Source organism: Globicephala melas, chromosome 11, assembly GCF_963455315.2.
Source record: "Globicephala melas chromosome 11, mGloMel1.2, whole genome shotgun sequence".
In the NCBI taxonomy this organism is placed as follows: domain Eukaryota; kingdom Metazoa; phylum Chordata; class Mammalia; order Artiodactyla; family Delphinidae; genus Globicephala; species Globicephala melas.
Window position 1 is genome coordinate 17,959,120 of NC_083324.2, and position 14,917 is coordinate 17,974,036.

The window sequence follows — 14,917 nt, forward strand, 5'->3', positions numbered from 1 at the left end:
GAAAGCTGAATTAGATTCCTGTACTGTGTTTGGGAGCACCTGCATGAGTAGGGGAGCTAAGATGTCCATCACAAATGTAAAATACAGGGTAGGCAGTGGTGAGCACCTTACACGAAATGCCAGCTAAGTAGTTCAAAACAGGGAGAGGTGACATTTCATTGGGGATCAGAGGAAGCTTCATTTGGGACATGAGATTTGAATTGGCACTTGAAGGGTGGGTAGTACTGGCCATAGGAGTAGGAGAAGTGTTCTAAATATTGTGAGTGCGGGGCATGAGGCAGTTCATAGAGGAGCATGATTTCATCAGTGAAACTTGGGAGTTATAGGCTCTCTGACCCTGAGATTTGCTCTGCAGCCTCTAAAACTAGTTGACAGTTCCTTTGCTACCTGAGTCAGCTGGTCTCCAGAATTGATTTCTCTGCTTCCCTAATATGATCACTTAATTCCCTGCTCCCCAGCCAGGAGATGATAATTCTTTCTGTTTTCTTCTTCATTCTAAATTGTGCTTGAACTTTTCATTTCCTAGTCAATTCCCCATCACAAAATGTCTCAAAGAATGGAACAACCATAGTGCTTTCAGGAAATTTCAGTAGCGTGGAATTCAGATCAAATATTGAAGTACTTTTGGTACCTGCTTTTGCTGACTGCTTACTTGCATACCAGCTAACCTAAGAAAGGAGGGGCTTCTGAGCCCTGGTGCGTGGGAGCTGCAGCTGGAACGTGTGTGGGAAAGAGGAGGACTCTGCTGGGAGGTCCCCATGTGCCAGTCTTTGGCCTCACTCTCCTGGGTTTCTTCCACCAGGCAAAGCAGATTTCTTTTACTCACACCTCTTCATCAGAGCCTAAATCTGGGTTCCCAGTCTTAAATTGGCACCTTCTTGGTATCTATCTGTATTATTTACCCTCAGAGCATTTGTGGGTTGATACATACACTTTTGTATGGAAGGATGCTGTGTATGTGCATAAACATTAAAGGGAGCAAAATCAAATTCCGATCAACTCCATAGACACTTGTTTCCTCTAAGGAGCCTGTTAATCATTGAATATTGTTAATCTCTGAAATTTTTTTAGATTGCTCACGTCGTAATCTCTGGGTTATTACATTTGTATAAAACATTCTTCGTTCCCTTAAACTACTCTCTAGGGGGCAGCATTTCCTGTATGGTTTACAAATGCCTTTTAATTGCCACAGATGATTAAGATCTTATGGTTATTCTGCTCCAAAAAAATCACTTAAAGTATCTTACGGGTGGGTGATGGCTCAAAATCCACTGCTGATCTCTTAAATATTTACATATATGTGTGTGCGTGTATAGATATAGATATATACACATATATATATACATATATCCAATTTAAATCTACGTTGTATTTCCTGTACTATTTATATAAGATTTTTTGTTAATTTCTGCAGTTTCTGAGCTGAGTGGTGTAAAAGAACCCCCAGGAGGTTAGTTACATGGTTTGATATTATGGCTTTTAAAAAAACTTCTCTGGTTAGTGCCTCTTTTAATAAATCTAAAGTCAGTTTAGAGATATTTTTTATTGATCTGTTTTTTTTAAGGAAGTAACTGTAAGTTTACGTTCTTTAAGTAAGCAGATAAAGGCAGGAAAATGTATATATTTAAGACAAATTTGGGAGAACAAAGAGAAAATATTTTATTTACCCTAATGAGTGAAAGTCCTGTTGCATGGTGATACTGAGACCTAGATGAAGTAAGTTGAATAATACTTTATATGTTAAATGGAAATCATGGAAGAATCCTATTTTTGCAAGTTAGGGTTTCTTTCAATAGGAATTAATACTGAAAAGTAATAAGCAAGCAGATATTTATTCAACAGACACAGATCAAATCCCTTCTCAGTGCAAGGCATTAAAGGAGAATCATCAAAGAGTTATGAGACTATGTATGACTTGACCTTGGCTCTTGAGTTTATTGTGTAACAGGAATGATAAGACAAAAGATAGTATACAAAATATAAGGATTTGTAATATACAAAGGAGAAAAATTCCTTAAGAAAATACCTTAACTACCACCCACAGGCCAAATCCGTGCTGTATGACTTGTGAGTTAAAAATGCTTTTTACATCTTCAAATGTTGAAAAAAATCAAAAGGAAAATAGTATTTCATGACACATTTAAATTATATGAACTTCAAATTTTGGTGCCCAGAAAAAAAGCTTTATTGGAACACAGTCATCCTCCTTCACTTGGGTATTGTTTATGGCTGCTTTTGTGATACAGTGGCAGAGTTGAGTAGTTGCAACAGATTATGTGGCCTGCAAAGGCAAAATATTTACTCTCTGGCTCTTCAGAGAAAAAATGTGCCTCCCCTTGCTATAGGTATACCTGAAGTTGGCCCTCGAACAACGTGGGTTTGATCACGGGCAGGTCCACTCTTAGGTGGATTTTTTTCCGTAGGAAACACTGTAGTGCTACAGTGTCTGTGGTTGGTTGAATCTGTGGATGGGATGGAACTGCAGATACAGAGACTGCCTATAAGTTACATGCGGATTAATCCCTTCGTTGTTCAAGGGTCAGCTGTGTACGGGATTGGAGGGGAGCCCTCTCCAAGTGAGCCAAAGTCTTTGGCTGCCTTCCGTTCCAGGTAGTAGCCAGTGTTGAAGAGGATCCTGTCAGCTGTTTCTGTCCTCCCCACAGGATGAGACAGACCTGAACTAGTTCGTTCCTGTTAGAGTAGGTCCTTCAACATTAGGAGAAACAGAGATGCCTGCTTGGCCAAGCAGGCGAATGAATGAGGGTGGCAGAGTTGAAGAAACATGGGAGCAATGAGGCCTGTGTGAACTGGAGACATACATGCTCCATCGGTAGCCTGTTGTTGCCATGTGGATATGTAGAGTTGCCACCTTTAGGGACTTAAAAGGAAGTGGAAAGTCATGATCTTTAATATAAAATTGCTCAAAAGTTTGAATGTGAACAATGATGTCAAGATTTAATGTGATACTATAAGAGCCATGGCTTGTCTGGGCACCCAGGTCAGCCTGTGTGGGCCATCAGTTTATGATTTCGACTCTAGAGCAAGCTAAGTGCCAGCCTGATTTCTCACACCCTCTTGGTCCTGCCTGTTTCCAGCTGCCGTGAGGCCTTGTACCGGGTCTCTGCTCCTTCTGTCGCAGCTTGAGACCCAGTCTCCCCCTGGTGTGGGCTCCAAGATGAGGTGGGGAAGGAGGTAGAGGTCCTGCATTCTCTTAAGTGACTATGACCAGGAACCTTAAAAAAGCAGAACAGAACAAAACCCAGATCCCTTACCTCTCTTTCTACTTGCTTTTGTATTGCTACCCTCCTCAGCTTAGCCTGGTCCGGGTGGAGGGGATGAGTCCCCGGATTCCAGTACCATGCCTCCTCACTCGGACTCCAAAGGGTGCTTTTGATACGGGGGAGGGGAGGGGCTAGACAGGGCAGAAGCAAACAGCCTGATGCGTGAGGTGCACGGCCCTTATTACTTCAAGAATGTGTAGGATTTAGAAAAGAAGTGGAGGAAGGTATTTCCTGAGAAAGCAGAAAGTAAAGAAAATCAGGGAGAGGAAAAGAAAAGAGTTACACGTTAAGAAATGACAAATATTCTGCTTTGTCTGGAGGCCTGGGCTGTGAGGGGAGTTGAAGGAAGAGGCGGGAGTGGTGTGTTGGGGAGCACGGTGGAGAGCCTGCAGTGCTTCCTAAGGAGACTGGCTCTGTTTTTTTTATATATAATTTTTAAAGGTTACGTTCCATTTACAGTTATTACAAAATATTGGCCATATTCCCCGTGTTGTACAATATATCCTTGTAGCTTATTTGATACCTAATAGTTTGTACTTCTTGCTCCCCTACCCCATCTTGCCCCTCCCCCTTCCCTCTCCCCACTGGTAACCACTAGTTTGTTCTCTCTGTCTGTGAGTGTGTGTCTTTTGTTTGTTGTATTGTTTAGATGTCACATATAAATGATACCATACAGGATTTGTCTTCCTCTGAGGAGAGTAGGTCTTATTCAGTGAGGGACCACTGCAGAGTCTGGCATTGGGGTCTGTGACAGGCCCATGGAGTCACATTGATCTGGCAGAAACACCAAGTCATTGCAGGGGGTGAGATTCGAGGTGTGGAGAATAGAGGAGACCGCCATTCTCACCTGAAGCCGAGTAGTTTGGGGACAGGTACTGGGTCTGGACTGGGGTGCCAGCAGTGGTGCGGAGGAGGAAGGAGTACGTGGGCACGTGCTTTGCAGGTAGAAGGGTAGGAGCTAGTCAGGGGAGTCCCGGGACCCTTGATCCCATATGACCTGATGTCCTCCTTCCCTTGTCATCTGTAAAGTGCTTACATGTCCTTGTCTCGCTCAGTTCCCACAGCAATTCTGAAGAATTTCCCCTCTCCATCTACAGACCTGGAAACAGATTCAGATTAAGTACCAAACAGCTAAGAAATGACACCAAGGCAAGCAGATTCTGGGCTGTACAACTGTTCCACAGTGCAAGAGTTACCATTGTTATTTTTACTTTGTAAAGAAATTAGCTAAGAACTGCACAAGATTATTTATGTGTAGCTTTTTAATGATCTTTCCTTAGCCTTTTAGAATTTTGAGACTAGAATTCTTAGACCTTAATTTCATAATCAAAGTTTTTATGTAACTTTTTAATATAAATTAAACTTACATGTAGATAGAGATATGTAACCATCTTTACTAGATTCTGTTTCCAGTACACTGATTAAAATGTGAAGAAGCGTAACTCAGTTCTCCCAGTATGTAAACCATTCAGCCATCACAGACATTCTCAACTGTGATACAGTGAGGGTGTCGAAAGGCTTTGGTTTTTTTCCTTTTACCTTGACCTGGTCAGTATTTCCCATCACCAAAAGGGACTCGTAAGTCTGGTCGGACTGGGTTTGTTTTTCCCCTTTGTGATCCATTTAAGGAATCCAGTTGTCTTTCTTCCTATATGTTTCTTCTCTCTGACTGCATGTACAGTCTTAGTTTTCCCAATTGGAAACTAAGCTAATTCCAAAAAAAAAAAGTCAGAACTTTTCATATTAAGTAATAGCTCCTGGGAAAGTGAAGTGTAATAGTCTTAATTAAAGGAGCAATGCAAAAAAGTTATTTTAAATTGAGCTGCCCGGTATTGAGATACATGCTGTATTCATAAGGTGGAATAGTTGAAATAAAATTTTATCCACAGAATTAAGAAGTTTTAGGTGCTTATGGATTTTTTTGTTTTTAATTCAGGTCTACATTGCAACTGTTCCAAGAGCTTTTTTCCGTGCATGTTCAACTTTTTAACCTTTCTACTTTTATACTTACTGTATAGATGGGATTTTCTTTTTTAATGTTCTACCTTGAACTTGGATGCCTCACTCTTAACTGTCTGAAGAAAAATTAGTCATGCTGCCATTATGTAATTTTGATGACATCCGGCCATGTATTTCTAAACTGACACAACCACTGCTTTGACAGGTGACTTAAGGAGGAGGATAGAGTGAATGTCCAAGCTGTCCTTTCAAACCAGCAAATCTGGCAGGGATTGTTAGAGCAGAAAAGGCAAAAAGCAGCCTTGGGTTAAATTCATTATTTGAACTTCTGATGGTGTGGTGATAGAAGAAAGTTGGCACAGCTACATCCTTTTCTTGTCAGGGAATAGAAATAAAAAGGAGAGGCAAGCCCATTGTATAGCCCACATCTGTCATGACATCATGGCTTAAGTGTACAGATCACAAAGGTGTTACAACTAGTACGTGTTAACTGAGCAATTTGACCAGGTGCTTTTAAACTTAGGTTCTGTGTGAGCCAGGCTACATTAACAGCCAGTCTTTACTGAACAGGATCCTACAGTTTGCCAGACATTGTTCTAGACCCGGGAAGACAGATGAGAAGCCGTGTTCTTTCCTGTCAAGGAGGTTGCCACACAATGTGATAAATAGTGACGCTGTATATTACGCAGTGGCTGGGAGGCAGATGTACCTGTTTTCATCCTGACTGTTGCTTTCCAGCTGTGATCTTGGCCAACTCTTTCATTACACTGAGTCTCAGTTTCCTCATGTATGAAATGAGCAGGAGGTCACCGACCTTAGTAGGGTTAAATGATGCAGTGTATGGAGAGTCCTTGGTGCAGCGGAAGTGGGTAGCTGTTAACTATCGTAAGGGACAGTGTGGCAGGCGTTATGGAGCAACTCAAACCGGCTTGGGTCGGGGTAGGGGTTGGGTGAGTGGGAAGCCAGTTCCTAAGGAAGTATATGCTCCTTGTGAGACTTGATGGTAAGTTAGGTTTGGGTTGAGGTTTGTGCATTGCAGGCAGAGGGAACACTTACAGAGTGTATGTTTGCTTTGTGTTGATTTTGTTTGTGGCTATACAGACAGTATATGTAATTTTAATAACAAAAAAGAATCTAAAAATTTATTTAGGGCTGTGAATTTGTGCTCAAAATAACAACTATCATGGCTTCCAGTATTTGTTTCTTACTACAGCCCCAAAATGTAAGAGCTTAAATGGCATCTGAGGAAGTTGAGGATAAAAATACTAAACAGACTGAGAAGCTTTCATAAAGTTAAATTTAACGCATGTTTGTGTTAATTGTTAGGGACTGGACTTTATGCTACTTCCTAACAGGGCCCGATATTGAAGCAAATTACCACACTTCGATTCTCTTAACTTGGATTAATTTGACACAGTTCTTCTGTCATCTCTTTATGGTCAGATGATCTCTGAAAATTAATGTTGAGAATAATTCATGAATTATCCCTCCTGATAATGTGGTCTCATCAAAAATCCCAGAATTCTAGCCAGATATCTACTGAGTTATGCATTTTAGGATGATAGCCCTGTTGGCTTTCGTTTTGAGATGATTTTACAAATGAAGACCAAGCAGTGCTTTCCTCCAGGTGTTTTGAATAACCACCTCTTTTTCCTTTACTCTTTTTGGCTTCTTGTCTTGTATGGCTCAGACTTTCAAGGACAGAAATAGCTACCCTGAAAACCACAGCCATATCATTGCTATAATGTACCAAGAGTTGAAAAGAAATTCAGCTCTTGCTATATAGAGTTAGCAGTTTTTATTATTTTTTTCCTATGCTGGCTTTTAGCCAGTGGAAACATCCGCTATCCTTTTAATCTCCTAGAGATGGGAGCCATTTCTTAAGAGCCTTCAACCATGAGCTTGGTCTGTCAGTGAGCGATTATGGCCAAACCTCGTCGGCTAATAGGAAGATTTCAAATAGCCAGTGGATTCTACTGTAGAACAGCTCAGTCTCGTCTCTGGTTTAAGATATATTAACCTGAGATGCCGCATCTGTCCAGAACAGGAAAGCGCATTGTTCTTAGTTTACGTTCCCTTTAAAGAAAAGCTGGAGAATGCGTAGCCAGAGACTGTGTTGGATACTGTTTACTGCCTACCTGCTTGTTACTATCATCCTTTTTTTTTTAGTGTTGTTACTGTGTTTCTCTGTTGTCATTAGACAGTCATTTTCCCTGAGGTAAAACGTTCATGGCCCTTGTCATTTATAGGCCAGGTTACTGGTTTTAAACTGCCTTCACTGGTTTTAGACTCTCTTGGAGAGATCTTGGTGTCAGAAGTCTTTGCTCCATGGATAGGGTTGGCTTCAATGAGGACGAGGTTGAGCATAGAGAATCCCTAACTCTTTGGACAGGCCTGTTATTGCATCTCTGTGGTGAAAATAGTTACCATGGTTACTGTGCAAGGTACCTGCTTTTTCCTGCTCTGGACCAGGCAGTGAGCTGGCAAAAAACGGTCACTTTCCTGCAGTGCCTTTGAGCAGAAATGAATCTCTCAGATTTAGGCCTGAGCAGTTTTTCAGGCGCATGGGATGTGTGACGAGCCCATGACTGGATACAGCCCCACAGGAGGCAGGTACACTGAGTCCCCTTCTAACCACTGGCTGTGTGACAGCCTGGAGGAGGGCCAGCGCTTTCCTTCGCTGATAGCTGTTGGATAAGTGGTTGGCAACCTGAGAGAAGGAGCAGTCAGTGCAAGAGAGATGTTATAAAAAAAAAAAAAAAAAAAGCTGCATGCTTCCTGAGCTTCCTGGCTGTAATGTAATCATCTATTGATGCTGTGGTCACCTCTGGTGATCTAGTGGGAACACACGAGGTCAAGTATGGCCTTGGGGTAACAGTACACAACGTTGGGGGCAGGATGGTTTTAATGTACTTTTTGTTCTAGAGTGTCAGCTGCCGGGAGCCTACTTTTCATTTAACTTACTTGTCACATAGCACACTGAAAATAGTTTGAGAATGAAAACACAAGCTTTTGAAGAATGCGTAACTTTCTCTTTCAAAAGTGCCTCGCGTGTGATTTTCTAGAATCACCTGATCTAAATATTGCTTCTCAGTTGTGCAAAAATACAAGGTAAAGAAAATTGAAATAGGAATTTAAAAATTTTAACATTCTTTGTCAGTGTTTCAAGGGTTAGCTATGTAGTAAGGAATGTCTGACTTTTTGTTAAATAGATAAATGTTTATTGTGCAGAATTTTGAAAATAGGGGAAAGTTTAAAGAAGAATAACTGTAATCCCATGTGTGGTGTTTATGTTTGAGTTTTTTCCATGTGTATTTGTCTTTTTTTTTTTTTAAGAAAATAGGGATCAAAACATGTAAGTACAATGCAGCTTCACTTTAAATTTGATTACTTTGGGTGTTGCTATTATTATTATTGTTGTTATTTTGTGATAACTGGAAGATTTCAACTTGCCTGTGGCCCTTAGCAAGGGACAACCTCACTTTAGGCATGTCTGCAAAACGAAACTAGGAATTTTTTTTTTAATTTGAAGATTTAATTGGCTTTATTCAGTGATTCATGAATCGGGCAGCATCCCATCTAGCAAGTATCAATGGAAGAGAGCTCCTCTAATTTCATTAGGTAACGGTTGCAATGGGTTCTCATTAAATATGTGACCTTAATTCCACACTCCTTTTCAGAAAACTCTCTGGTGTGTAGGGTCTTCTGTCGCTGCCGTGCACACCTGCCTTTAGGTGTTGTCCCCACCGTCCTGCCTGACTGCGTTCATCTCCTGCTCTCTGTCACAGCCTGGCTTCTCCCAGGCTTGCCCGTGTACTCCCTTTGTTCTTCTCCTGGAACCATCTGCTCCACCTAAATGGTCTTTTTCTGTTGTGCCCCAAACCTACCCTGTTTTAAGTCCCACTCTGCTCCTTTTCACACCGCCCTCCAAGCTGGCATACCTACCCCTTTTCTTCACTTGTTGAATTATTTGCTGTGAGGCCCAGCTCCAAGTCCTGGATTTTCTATTAACCCACTTCTGTTAGTAAGGCATGTCCTCGAGAGGCAGTATTCAGGGGCATCACGCTATAGAGGAGCTTATACAAGCTTCAAGTGAATGGTTTATTTTTTGGATAAAGACCTATGGCTGACTTTTAAAACTTTAAGTTAGTAGTTTTCATAAACCCCCCGTCCCCATTCCCACAAACGAGAGAGAGAGAGAGAGAGAGAGAGAGAGAGAGAGAGAGTAAGAAATTGGCATACCCTTGCCCTGACATTTTTTCTCTGTTGCAATTTAAACTGTTCCAAAAATTCTCACAGTTTAGTTAGTTCTCCCTTGATTTTCTTCTGTTTGGATAACACGGCTAACTTGGTTTCATAGTTTTGTGAGTTTTGATTGTATTCTCTCCTCCTGTCATCAGACTCTGCCTTCTAGGCCTGGGGCGTGGGGGGATCCCCACTCTTCGCTACACATAGTTGCCCTGGGCCACTTTGATAAGACACAAAGACCTTGACTTAACCAAGTGTAGTTTTAGGCCTTCTAAGTATTTCTTTTAACCCGTTGAGCAGTGGAGGTTTATTGACATTCCTCCCCTCTGCGTATGAGGAAGCCACATAGTGAAAATTTTTGAAAAAAACATGGCCCCTGTTTTGAACTTACTACCTGCTTAACTCAAATAATAAAAACGTGATGTAGACCGAATGGCCCAAGAACACATGGGTAGCGTAGCGGGTAGCTTCGGGAGTCAGTAAATTAAGAATTTGGATCCTGGGCCCTCCACTCAGTGGCACTGTATCTTAACGGTCCTTGAGCCTCAGTTTCTCCTTCTGTGAAGTGAGCAAAGGAGGTTATGAGGAGAATCAGCCGAGTTTCCTTTCCGTTTCTCTCCTTTGCAGGGTTTAGTAAGAGCTCTGACGATTAGGGAAGTCAGTCCGGGCTTCCTGCAGGATGAAGGCTTGAGCTGGGCTGTGAAGGCAGGCTAGGATCCCTCCAGGTGGAACAGAGAGGAAAAGGCCTTCCAGGTGTGGGGAAGCAGTTGAGCAATGGGCCACGGACAAGTCCACAGAGCCTTGAAAGCAAGCGCAGGGAGGGCCCTGATGAAAGCAGTGCATCAAAATGCAATGTCAGCGGGCTCAGCGGGAGAGAGTCCGAGGGACGTGGAAGAATTTATAATCTCCGCATGAGTGAGGATGGGTGGTCGGGGAGTGGTGGGGAAAGGGCAGCTACAAGAGGCATTTCCAGAGAAAAATCGTCAGGGCTTGGTGTGTGAGGCTAGGGGATGGAAGACATTGTGAGCCTTTAAGCAGGTGATTACTGTGTCATTCATTCATTCATCCTTAAAATACTTCAATTGAAAATGTACTGCTACAAGGTTCTGTTCTAGGTATTGGGGATTAATGACTAAATAAAACAGAAGTCCCTGCTCTTATGAAGCTCACTTTCTAGTGTTAATTGTGTTAAAAATTTAGTGGCAGCAATTTTGGCATCTTGTGATGTCATTAGGTAGCTCACGATCCTTTTATCATATCTAAAAGCCAAGTGGGAAATGTCGATGAGAGCACATCCAGTGTCCTCACGAAATCAGTGTACAGTATTTTCACGTTTTAGGACTATAAAGATAAGAATAAAACAGTGAAGCTGAAAATGCCGTATTTCACAGAGCTAAGGAAGTGGCACTACTGTAGATTTAGTCATTTGCCTTATGGTTAATAAATTTCAGGGACCGTCTTGAAGTTTGGAACACCTAGGGAATTGTTGTCGAGTTGTGCGATTCCTTTTGTAGGCTTGGGTTTGGATTAAAATTAGGTTCATTTAACAACCAGGAGGAAGTAATTAGGTTGAACAAGACTTCAGTATTTGATGGCTTTTTTTCCCAAGTGATTTTGTCAGCTTGTTTTTGAAGTAGGGCTATGATATTTTAGTTTTCAGTCTGAGTTTTCTTCAGTTCTTCAAGGTGAAAAAATTTAAGTTTGTACTAGATAATTCCTTGACAAAAAATGTTGATGTAAGAAATAGAGACATTTGAAAACTAAAATATAATTTTCCATGGTATTTTGAAAGCTTGAAATAGAAGAACATTATCTAAAGTTATGATGCATTTAAATACTCATTTACTTAGGAAGCTTCTCTCCCTGTCATTTAATGTACCTACTCATGTTTTATGTTATTTTTAAGGTAACCACAATTAATCAGCTATAACAATAGAGTATAAAGATTTTTTCATACTTCTTAAGGAAAGAAATAAAGAGGTTTGGACTTAGTACTGATATGATTTCTTGCAATAAAAGAATATGAAAAATATTCAAATAATGATTAAAACTCTGAGCTGCCGTAAATATATTACCCCTCAGTGTGTGAATTTCTCAGTTAAAAAAAAATCAGATGTTTTTCCTTGAGGATGATTTGATTTTTTTTCAATTTCCTTCAGGTAAAAGTGCAGTTTTAAAGTGTCTACTGGACATTCACAAAATTTTTCAGGAAAATGACCCAGCTTACATTCTAAACGATCTCTACATCTCAGACTACTGTGTGTGGATTCAGAAAGCCAAGTAAGTTTTCAGTTACGAATTTTACATGCTCCCATTTCCGGAACACCTACTTACCTGGGAGGAAGAAAATGAAATAACCTGGAGGATAAGTTTTAATCAGGGACAAACCCGTACAGGTACCAAACATTTGAGAAGTCCTGTATCAGCACAGGGAACTTGGTGAAGTTGCTTAGGGAGGAGGTGCAGATGACAAAAAGGTTAATTTTCCTAGAAAGAAATTGGTACCGCCTGGAAAATATGTGTTAAAACTGACAGTTGTGACTCTTCACTGTTACGCTATTGACTGTCCTCAGTGAAATCGCAAGACTGGTCTATCTGAACTTGTGTCTGTGGTTTAATTACAGTGGGGTGTGAATGCGAGTGTGTGTGCAGGCATATGTGTAAACATCACAGGATACAAACCTAATCAAATGTAATCACAACGAGAGCTGTGCCCTCTTTGGTTAATCTCTGGCTTACAGAATCCTTTATTCAGAGTAGAAGAACGAAAGTCTTCAGGGCCTAATAAAATGTATCTAAGGGTCTGAACATTTACAAATGGCCTCCTTGAACTTGGTATGTAAAGAATTTTTTAATTGTTTGCCATTGCCTCACTCAAGGAAGCATATCAAGTTTAAAAATGCAGTGAATTTTCATTTTGTAAAGGGTGTTTTATAGACCTGATTCTTATCAGACGTGCCCAAAATATCCATTTTAGCAGCAAGAGACTGTTGACGGAGAACATACAAAGAGAGCCTTTGATTGGAATAATTCTTAGGTGCTAGAGAAAAAGATGGCACAACATCATTTGTGACTTAGAAGAAAAATGATCATGATATTTTTACTGTTAGTGTGATTGGTAAATGAATGCTTTAGGATGGCGTTTAATGCCTGTTTTGAGTGAACCATTATATAAAATTTAGTTTTGATTTCTGTTCATGGGGAAGCAATTATATTGCAGAGTGAAATAAGAAAAAAACTTGAGGCCCTACCTGTTGTAAGCAAAATGCTTAGGGACTGCTCAAGATATTGCCAATAACATACAGCAGGTGGTGTCAGCATTCGAGTTGGAAATCTAGATTTCGCCAGATGGAAAATTGCATCTTTAACCCCTGAGGTCATGATGGTATGTCATCACTTCATTTGATCCTCCTGCTAATTGAGCTTATCGAATACCCTGCTGCCATTTCCAGTTGTTTTCATAATAAAATTAAATTGAAATAGCCTATTTGTGAGGGTTTAGGTTTTTCTTTTTTTCTTTCAGGGTGAGGATTTTATAAGCATGTAATGAGCATCGACGTTTGTGCTAGGATCCCATTTCTGTGAATGCCTCCTTCCTCTGTTTGTGGCATTCTTTATTGACTAGAGAGAAGATCGTATTTCATTGAACTAGAAGGGTATATACACCCTCAAGTTGATGTGGGGATTAATAGGACTTTTTTTCACTTAAAAAATTTTTTTTCCCTGGGTTTCAAGTTGCAGGAAATAAAACGACATTCTTAGGTTTCTAGTCATTGTTATGATAATAGTAATTTTAAAAAAGATGTTAATGTATTGCGAGCAAGGTAGAAGAGAGAAACCAGCAGGAACTCTTCAAATTACTTTGGAAAAAAAATTTTCATCTTTACCAATTTGACTGTAACTTTTCTATCCCTAAATAAGCTGTGTCGTTTTCACTTTGTGTGTTACGTTTTAACTCTAGTCTAACCCAGCTGTTTTCCCCTCCCCCTTGAAGTAAGAGAACCTAATTTTAATCAAATTTTCTAATTTTATTCTTAATTTTTCAAGCACAGCATAATTGAACTTTCCAGTATCATCTTTACTGTGAACTTTCTTGGCTCTGAATTAATAATACTGTGGTGAATGTCCATAATTTCCATAATTAATTTCTTCCTTACTTTTCACCTTCTATTTTATTTCTTTCCCATACAGTTTATTAGTGAAATCTAGCACCTTATTTTTATGTATTAAAATAGTTCTGCATTTTTCTTAGTCTCTATTTGAAGTTTTTGATTATAATAATAATGACTGTGTGAAATTTTATTTGAAATACCAGGCAAGTGCTAAATTCTGACTAGCATTCCATTTTTACAGTCAGACATTTACTTTGGCAAAAACTTACTGGAATATGGGTAGCAAAGGCATTCTTACACTGAGTTAATGAAGTTAGGGCAACAACTGTGGTAAGTTTTGCTTTAGTGCTTCGTAGTTAGTTTTCCTCGTGGTATGTGTCTTGTAGAGCACATTTGCAGAGCTTAAAAACTGAAGCTCCTGCGTTTTTGAGTTATAGACTCTGCACATAATTTTTCTGAAAAGGAACGCTTCCTGCCATCCTTTGCTGTAAGCTTCATTGGAAGTTTCTCGAGTGTGGTGGCCCCTGCAGCAAACACACCCTGGGTGGCAGCATGCAGAGTGGTTCGCTTGAGGTCATATAGCTTATAAGAGACAGGTCTGTGATAGTCTCAGGTCCTCTGGCTCCAGATTTCATGTTTTTGCAGATATACCACCTAGACAAGCCGTTGTCTTTGCCCATGGTATGGGGGGCGGGGGGGAGGCGGTGTGCGGGGAGCCCTCCCTGTAGAGCGCTTTTCCTATAGGAAGAGGGATTAAAGATTTATCTGTCTTCCTCCGGGATATTCCCATAGCACTCGGTTTAGAGATCACTTAGGCACATGTCCTGTCTGCCTCACATTGGGCATACCTCTTTCTCCTTCTAAAATTTTGAAGTCCATGTGAATGAGCACCTATCTGGGCCCATTACAGTTCCTTGTGAGCACAGTAAATTTTAGTTGAATTGAATGGTATCTAGTAGAGCCAGTTGAAGGAGCATTTCATTTTTTTCTTTTTGAACCAAACTGTAAATTAGCTCTAACTTATTTTTATTGTCATTTTTAGCTACATTCAATAAAAGACTTCGCCCTTCCCCTCATTTCTTTTCCAGTGGGCTGCACTCACCAGTAGCACTGGTAGTTCTGACGTACTGAAAGTTTAGCATTTTACACCCTTTGGTTTAAGCTGGGGTGGAAAAGCTTGTCCTGTAAAATATGTTCCAGCCCTGCCTCTCATGGACCGTAAGACCTTAGCAAGTCACTCCATCACTTCATCTAATGCACCAGTGTTAGTATTTTCTCTATTTTCCAGTGCATTTTTAAACCTGTGGAAATAATACT

The 14,917-nt window shown here is 40.4% G+C and overlaps 1 protein-coding gene across 1 annotated transcript in view; it reads left to right on the forward strand.

The window, feature by feature from the left end:
* SHQ1 (SHQ1, H/ACA ribonucleoprotein assembly factor) overlaps positions 1 to 14,917 on the forward strand; it is an 89,113-nt gene that overhangs the window by 41,098 nt on the left and 33,098 nt on the right. The window contains 1 exon segment of the mRNA XM_030867730.3: positions 11,648 to 11,768. Coding sequence (XP_030723590.1) covers positions 11,648 to 11,768 — 121 coding nt within the window.